This window comes from Lycorma delicatula, chromosome 9 (genome assembly GCF_047948215.1).
Source record: "Lycorma delicatula isolate Av1 chromosome 9, ASM4794821v1, whole genome shotgun sequence".
In the NCBI taxonomy this organism is placed as follows: domain Eukaryota; kingdom Metazoa; phylum Arthropoda; class Insecta; order Hemiptera; family Fulgoridae; genus Lycorma; species Lycorma delicatula.
Genome location: NC_134463.1, coordinates 76,954,984 through 76,964,075, shown reverse-complemented (window position 1 = coordinate 76,964,075; position 9,092 = coordinate 76,954,984). Strand labels below are relative to the sequence as shown.

The 9,092-nt window shown below is 29.2% G+C and overlaps 1 protein-coding gene across 2 annotated transcripts in view; it reads right to left on the bottom strand.

The window, feature by feature from the left end:
* Positions 1–507: 507 nt before the first annotated feature.
* The window catches only part of LOC142330283 (monocarboxylate transporter 9-like), a 90,173-nt gene continuing 81,588 nt past the window's right edge, over positions 508–9,092 (bottom strand). For both annotated transcript variants that reach the window (XM_075375475.1, XM_075375476.1), the window contains exons 6-8: positions 6,255–6,540; positions 3,742–3,911; positions 508–1,881 (exon numbers count right to left, since the gene is read on the bottom strand). In XM_075375475.1, the coding sequence (XP_075231590.1) occupies positions 3,751–3,911; positions 6,255–6,540 (447 nt within the window). In that variant the 3' untranslated portion in view covers positions 508–1,881; positions 3,742–3,750. The remainder of the gene's footprint in view (positions 1,882–3,741; positions 3,912–6,254; positions 6,541–9,092) is intronic.

Here is a 9,092-nt window from a genome sequence, read left to right as displayed (position 1 = left end):
AACAAAAAATGCCTGCAGTATGTCTATCTCTTGTACATTTGAGTCATGGATATAACTATGAATGTACAAGACTGAAAATAACATAAGTCTACAGTTGGAAAATTGCTAGCTTTACATCAACTCTTCTATTTCAAGACCATTAATATTCTATTTAATACTCTGTGATATCATCTTTATTCTCAATCATTTATTTAATCTATGATTTTTTTCAATGCCACTGCCCAGTTTCTCCTTTTCAAATTCCACACCCTAATCAAGTGTTTTTCATTATTATTTCTAATATTTTTTACCTAGATTTTCATTTACAATCTGAATGTTTAATAGTAAAAACTGCGAAAAATTTCCACTTGGGTAATTCTTTTTAAAGAAATACTTCAATATATAAAAAAATATTTATATTGCAAAATAACTAGTGAGTGGTAAAGCTTTTTGGCAGATTTATTTTTTAATTTTTCTTATTAAAAAAATAGTAACAGATATAAAAGTTCAATTGACTTGTACCTGAAGTTATGTCAATTAATACTTGCACAATTAATGTATAAAATATAGAATAAATGATTACAAAAATACAATACAATTATAATAAAAGTATCTGTTCTTAGTAATCAATAACTACTATAAATACAAACTAATCTTGATAAATTGCAATTTTTTTTTGTAAATATTTAATTAACTAATTCTAAATTAAAAGTATATGATTTTTCTCAAACTACAGTTTTATAGAAAATGGTTTGAAAGTGGCTGTTCTCTATTTTTTAATATAAATTGTTAATATACCAGTTTCAGTATAACTGGTATAAGGCTTCTTGTGCTTCTTGTGGTTTCCAGCAGCAAAACATTTCTTAGACAAAATAGTTAGATTCTTTGACTTAGTGCTTTGCTACAGAGTGAACGTTTCATGTATTTTTTTTTCAATAGGTATGTTTTTTATCATAAAACTTTTGAAAATATTCAACATAATCAACTATGCTGTACTCTTTTACACCATAGACAATAAAGAAATAATTTTTAATTTAGGTTAATTGAGGGTAAAAGTAGTGAGAGCTATAAAAGGGAAAGAAAATATTTGAGAAACACACGATAAATTTTAAGAAAGTTGAAGGGATGAGAGTATGTTAGAACAGATACAATAGAATGAGTGCAGAAAAGTTACCAAGAGTAATAGAAGACCCAGAGAATACATCTGGCAACAGTTAGAAATGAAATGCTGGTAGAAGATGAAGAGGCCTAACGTGTACCCATGCCTAACAATAGCTGAAATGGTTTCAGGATATGTATGTATGCAAGTCTAAAACTATATGACATATATTAGTGATTATGTCTCTAGAAATGGAAACTGTGTTTGTTATCTGCTAGACAGTTGCCTTTTTTTTTATGATTTAAACTTATTCTTTGGAAGTAAGTTTGTACTAAGCACAAACCATGACAGCCTTGCAGTTTAAATTATTTATTTTTGTAAAAACATGGTCGTAGAATGAAAATAGAAAACAGCCATTTACGTAAACAATTCTTCCAAAACCACTTTTTGCAGTTAACTCAAATGGTACACTACCAAAGTGATGTTTATGTTTCTATTGATTTTACAAATAAAGTAATTAATTTTTACATGTTAAAATCTTTAGATATGGAATGTAACTGTATATTCTAATGCAGAAAAAAGTAATGTAATAACTGTTATTATACAAACACGTACATACAATACAAATACGCAAATGTATACAAAATCCAAATTAATTCCATAATAATAATGATATTATAATACTGTAATACTTTTAACACTGATAATATACAATAGAATAAATTGAACTATTCTATATTTATCAGAGAACCAAAATATAAGAGGAGGGTAAGAAAGAGATTAGTAAACACTTCACAAAAAATCTGAAAAAAAAAAAATTATCATACATTTTTTATATCTTTATTTTAATGACATAAATTATTAATAAAAATAAGAAATTCAGTATATTTACTATAAATTTTGAATATTTATTTGTTCAGTTCAACAAATAAATAATTATGTCCAATTAATTATGTATTTTCAGAAGGAAGTACTCAAGATTAATTCACAGAAGAAAACACCACAAGCTAAACAGATAATAGCTGATGAACAATATTGCATTGACTAGCTTACACTGTAATATAAATTTTTTTCTTCAAAAAAGTGTCCTTTTTTTGCGGAGGGAGGAGGAAATGCATTTACGCACGGAGTGTCGGGCTCCTGCAGATGGTATTATCCAATCACTATCAGCAGACTACCAACTAAAACCACCCCCTTTTCTACCAGGACTCGACCCGGAACCGTTTAACACATTACTTCCAGTCAAGTCCTCCTATACTAGCCTGATTAGGTGCTACCTAATTTTCGGGACTATCCAGGTCAACTTTTTTGGTCCTGTGAATGTTGCCAACGAATCGGGCTACACTTTCCCAGCTACTCAAAAAAGTCTCCTAATAACAGATACTGAACTCTTCCTAAAGGAGCACAGTTTTTCATCTTGCAAATGTGTTTTATGTGGACACATACAATTAAATCATAAACGGTTTAACCAGACTCACTGAAATAGTAATTAATTGGTTTATTACAATTACAAGTCCAGATGGGCACAATAGCGGTGTACACGGAGACCAGATTGTTCTGTTTTATTTGAACAAAAGACCCAATCTACACAAACTGATGAGATGAGAGATATTTATAACAAATTAAAAAAATAGCATGTATCTTTCTACAAAAATATATAACATTGATAGTTACAAACTAAATAGTGAAAAATGAAACTAAAAAATTTATATAACAGTAAAAAACATTGATTCACAAGAAAATGGTTCCAGTAATTTACATTTAATTTAAGATGTATTTATCAGCGATGTGTATTCTGTCAGTTGCTACTTGTATTTAAATAGTGGTGGTAGTTATGAAAATAGAAATGAAATGAAAATTCTATTTAGAGTGAAAGAAAGGTCTGGGAAGAATAGCATGTTATTTTAGCAGCTAAGGAACCACAATTTCAAAATTCACTTTTACATTTAAGTAGTATGTGATAATTAAATAATGTATGTAACTGAATAGATTGCTTGGCATCAGAAATCCTAATTGTTTATTGCCAGAAAATTAATTCTAAGTGGTGATAGATGGTGACCTTGGTCAATTTCCAGAAGTTGTGAACAAAAATTTAAAAAGTATTTATAACAATAAAACTTTTTCATAATAAGTGACACTAAGAGTAAACTAACTCAAAAAATTTGGAAAAAGATTGACTATCCACATTTTCAAATTCATTAGGCAATTTCTTCAAATTTGGAAAATGAGAAATTATTTTTTTTTCTAAAAGTTAACTAAACATAACATTTGTGAAAATGGTTGCAAAAAGATTATAAGCTTATAATGTTTAATTATAAGATTATAATGTTTCGAGAGTAAGGGTACTCTTGGAAGCATCTGTCCTTCGTTAATGCTGTAAAGGTGAATGCACATGTAATTTTGCTGAATGTGCTGCATAGGGGGGTTTATTATAGGGTATTAGTAGATATAAGTAATAATAATAATTAATATACATAATAATAAATTAGTTGTAATTAATAAAAAAAGCTACTTATGAATGTACAATTTAATAAAGAAATAACTAGTCAAATTAAATTTCATTTAATTTGTTAGCTAGAAGTTGGCTTTTTGTAATTCTAAATTTATTTATACAAATCCATACTCAGGTAAAAGTAAAATAAAATTAAAAAATAATAACTTACTGGAAATTTTTAAACAATGCTGTCCTTATCTCGTTCCAGTACACCAGATCCCCATATTATTCTATTATTTGTAACCGGTATACCTGCAACTAATAAACCACTGACAACAATCCAAAAGCCAGCCAAGTAAAACGACCAATCCCAATAACCAGTAACATCAAACACTAAACCTGAAATCAGATGGTATAAAGAATAGTCCTTAAATAAATAAATCTCAGAAATTTTTTTTTTTATTATGATCATGTAGTTTTTGTAATATAGAAAGGAATGGGATCATTCTATTCTACAACTCTTGCTTTATTACACCAACATTTAAGTTTTGCACAATAGTTTATGATGTTAAACAAATTTTTAATCTGATAACATATTATGTCCAACCTTTTGAATAATCATTAACGCAATCACTTCTTGTTGCATTTAAACTTAAGTACCTAAAAATGATAAATATATGTGTCATATTTGTTACTTAATTTTTTTTGTCATCCTTATCTCAATATGTCAAATTATAAATTATAATATGATTCTATCCTATAAAAAAAAAAAAAAAAAAAAACTGGAACAGAAGCTATCATGGCAGGTAAGTTTGGCAGGTTTGTTTGATTCCTCTCAGCCTAGCATGGTTTTTTAGCCATCACACCACCACAGCAAATCTATTCTAGCTAATATAATAGTTTTATCCTCGATGTAACCATTTTTAGACATTTATTTATTTATTTTTTTTTTGTCTTCAGTCATTTGATGCAGCTCTCCAAGATTCCCTATCTAGTGCTACTCGTTTCATTTCAGTATACCCTCTACATCCTACATCCCTAACAATTTGTTTTACATATTCCAAACGTGGCCTGTCTACACAATTTTTCCCTTCTACCTGTCCTTCCAATATTAAAGCGACTATTCCAGGATGCCTTAGTATGTGGCCTATAAGTCTGTCCCTTCTTTTAACTATATTTTTCCAAATGCTTCTTTCTTCATCTATTTGCCGCAATACCTCTTCATTTGTCACTTTATCCACCCATCTGATTTTTAACATTCTCCTATAACACCACATTTCAAAAGCTTCTAATCTTTTCTTCTCAGTTACTCCGATCGTCCAAGTTTCACTTCCATATAAAGCGACACTCCAAACATACACTTTCAAAAATCTTTTCCTGACATTTAAATTAATTTTTGATGTAAACAAATTATATTTCTTACTGAAGGCTCGTTTAGCTTGTGCTATTCGGCATTTTATATCGCTCCCGCTTTGTCCATCTTTAGTAATTCTACTTCCCAAATAACCAATTCTTCTACCTCCATAATCTTTACTCCTATTTTCACATTCAGTGGTCCATCTTTGTTATTTCTACTACATTTCATTACTTTTGTTTTGTACTTGTTTATTTTCATGCGATAGTTCTTGCGTAGGACTTCATCTATGCCATTCATTGTTTCTTCTAAATCCTTTTTACTGTCGGCTCGAATTACTATATCATCGGCAAATCGTAGCATCTTTATCTTTTCACCTTGTACTGTTACTCCGAATCTAAATTGTTCTTTAACATCATTAACTGCTAATTCCATGTAAAGATTAAAAAGTAACGGAGATAGGGAACATCCTTGTCAGACTCCCTTTCTTATTACGGCTTCTTTCTTATGTTCTTCAAGTATTACTGTTGCTGTTTGGTTCCTGTACATGTTAGCAATTGTTCTTCTATCTCTGTATTTGAACCCTAATTTTTTTTAAATGCTGAACATTTTTATTCCAGTCTACGTTATCGAATGCCTTTTCTAGGTCTATAAACGCCAAGTATGTTGGTTTGTGTTTCTTTAATCTTCCTTCTACTATTAATCTGAAGCCTAAAATTGCTTCCCTTGTCCCTATACTTTTCCTGAAACGAAATTTGTCTTCTCCTAACTTATTTATTTATGAGCATTTATTTGCTGCAAGTTATATTTGATGCTGGTAAATGTCATCATTTGTAAAAAAAAATTTAGGAAGGAAGAAATTTATACTGAAATTTTATACTTAGACTTAAACTATTTATACTTGGACTTGCAAAATTTTTTATTTATGCAATAGCAAATTTTACACACAATAAATGTTTTTAAAAAATAACAAAGTTAAAAACACACTAAATGGCAACAATAATTCTTTTCAATTCTTTAAATTTTGATATTTGAAGTCTGTAAAAATTTAAAAACCATCTACTGCCAATATCTTGTTTGTTTTAATTTTATGTAAACTTCAAAATCTACATTTAAAATAAATAATGATTTTAATTTTTCATTGAATTTTTTAAACAGATTTTATTTTTTTTAAAGTTTTTTAGGGTTTAAAAATTAAGTTTTACTTTTTAGTTCATTATTTTTATGTTGTTTTAAATTTTTTAACTCTGATTAGGTTGTTTTAAATTGTCATTTGTGTAAATTACTATAGATTGAAACTAGAATTGTTAGACGTACCTTAAGCTATTAAAGTTTTGCAAATAATAATTAATGCTAATCAAATATATAATTAACAAACTACAGCTGACCTGCTAAGGGTGGTCCAAGTAAATTTCCAATTCCTTGACAAAGTAGCATAAGTCCATAAGCAATAGTAAAACGCTCAAGAGGTATCAGTTTCACAATAATAGGAGGAGTAAATGAGAAATTTGATGCAAAAAACAAACCCCATAATGCAGCAAATGCTATCAGTACCCAGTAATTGTCTGTAAAGTATGGCATTCCACACGTTGCTATTCCACAGGCAACTAGACAAAACGCATATGCTTTGGTTACATCCACCCATGGCTGATCTCCTAAATAGCCTAGACCAATCTGTAATGGAAAGCAATGTTAATTAATGTGTTTCTTATGAACAGTAGTTAAATATATAATAAAACTTTTCAAGTAATTCTTCTGAATTACTTCAAACTTCTTCTTAATAATATCAAATTAAGGTAATCTAAAATTTCTCCAGCATAAACATGTAATTGTTTTTTATAGCTTTGGTTGGTAATTTAAAGACTTTCTTTTGGGTATTTACCTTGATTAAAAATTTGGTTGACCTCATTTAGTTTACAATCTCTTACCTTCTTCAAAAAATTGTCATATACCTCACAAATATTTCTAAAGATATTGTTCAATAGATAAGGATCAAATCTGAATTAAAATAATATATTTATAATAGACATGTCTTAGGAAAATGTAAATTTGTAAAAAAAGGTAATAGATTCAAAGGATTCAAAAGAAAGAATTATATCAATCTTTTTAGATCTAAGTTAAACTTTAAATATTTTTTTGTTATTTTACTTTTAATTAACACAAAAAATGAAACAAGTAGGTTTGTGAGATCTATACAAGTTGGCAACACTAATGCAGTACCTTGATCATACAAGTAGGTACAGAAATTTTGATATACACCTAATGCTTCTAGTATATTTATCCTGAATAACCTGGAATGGAAAAGTAATAAACACTATTGGGAAAGACTATTTCTTTAAAACTATTATACTTGATCACACTACAGATAAAAAAATATATAATGAAAAAGAACAGCACTCCAAAAACAATTATTTCAAGCGATGGTGCAAATATTAGGTTAAAGAGTAACAGGGAATATAAGGTTTTAGCAGAACAAGGAAAGTGGAAGTAAAAACATGAACCATCATCCTTGACTACCTACGATGACACTCATGTGTCATCGTAAGAAGGTTAAACAAAATAAATTCGCAGACTATAATAATTTGAGCATTGTGCTAGAGATAGTGTTCATTGAAGATTCAGTACAAAAAGGATTACTTACTTCAATTGCGAAAGCACAGCTGAGGATTCTGATTAATTTTTATGTTCCAAAAGCTGGTTGTGAATTACTTTAATGCAGTTTATTACAAACGAAGTCTTTTAAGCAAGTTTAGGTTTGTAATGTAAAATATTATTATGAAAATTAAACAAAATAAATAAGTTTACCGCAGATACTTAAAACAAATAGTATTTTTTTAGAAGTACACAAAAATGATCCTTGTAGGAATTCATATGATAAAGACAAGCCTTGGGAGAAGATTAGAGATAATTACCAAATAACATTAAGCATTGGTTCCTCAGAGTTGTTGGATTTGTTCAATATTTAATTAAATGTCATCACTTTTTCTTACCATACAGAACAACAGGTTATAACTTATATTAACTGAAGGAGCAACTTAAAACTAAACCAACTTAAATCTCAAACAGCAGTTAGAGTGTCACCTTTAACATTGCTATTTCACTGCAACTACTAACGCCACTATTGACTGAATATCTTTCATCTATTGTTGTTAGTTGTAAACTGCTCATGCTTCAGTGCAGTATAGTATCTAAAATTTCTATTCTTTGCAGTTGTGATTTTCTAAAATTCCTTAACTGATCAAAGGGTTGATCGGTTTCCTTAACAAAGGGTTGTTAAAATGGAAGCTTATGTGCTTTCTGGATCCTTCAAGAAACATGTCAAATAAATCATAAAAAATGTTCGATAGTAGCCCAGTAAAGAATAGCATAGATGATCTGGCAAAGTGATGAACATTAGGTTCAGTTTCAAATGCAGAAAAAAAAAATGAGTGATCTTTTGTTAGGACTCCAGAACCCATAGTCAATATTCAAAGAAGAATTTTTGCCACTACAAAAGAAAAATTGATATTTAAGTTATCACAACAAAGTGGTACAAAATACACAGCTTGCTTTAAGATTCATGATTTACATTTGAAACCATATCATTTAACAACTGAACAACAACTTAAGAAAACTGATAAACTGAAATGTCTTAATAATTGCAACTGGCTTCTTAAAAACATTATTGGTCGACTGATAGACCTGATAGTATATTTCAAGTCAGATGAGGCATGGCTTCATTTATATGAGCATTTTAATTTACACAACACCAGATATTGGATGATCGAAAATCCTCACCAGATACTTGAGCATCTACTTCACTATAAAAGGTTTCTGATAATCATACAGTGAAGCCAGTATTTTTTGACCCGACTGTCAATGCAGAAGTATAAAGAGCAAATTTTCAAAGAATTCTACATTCAGTAAATCATGAAAAAGAGTACATCTACAGTACAGCTTCTTCCAACAAGAACAGCAACATGTCACACACCAAATGATTCACTAGCACATTTTCATGGGGTTTTTACAGAAGAACAAATTATTAACAAAGGATAGTTAGCGGCTTCTGCGTTACTCAAATTTGACTAGTTGCAATTTTTTTCTTTGGAGCTACTTGAAGGCTATTCAGTAAGAGTTTATGAATCAAATTTCCATACTATCGATGAACTGATAAGAAATTGTCACTATTGACATTATGCATCAGGCAACTCTCAATACGACCACTCAAGCATAAAAACGCATTCCTG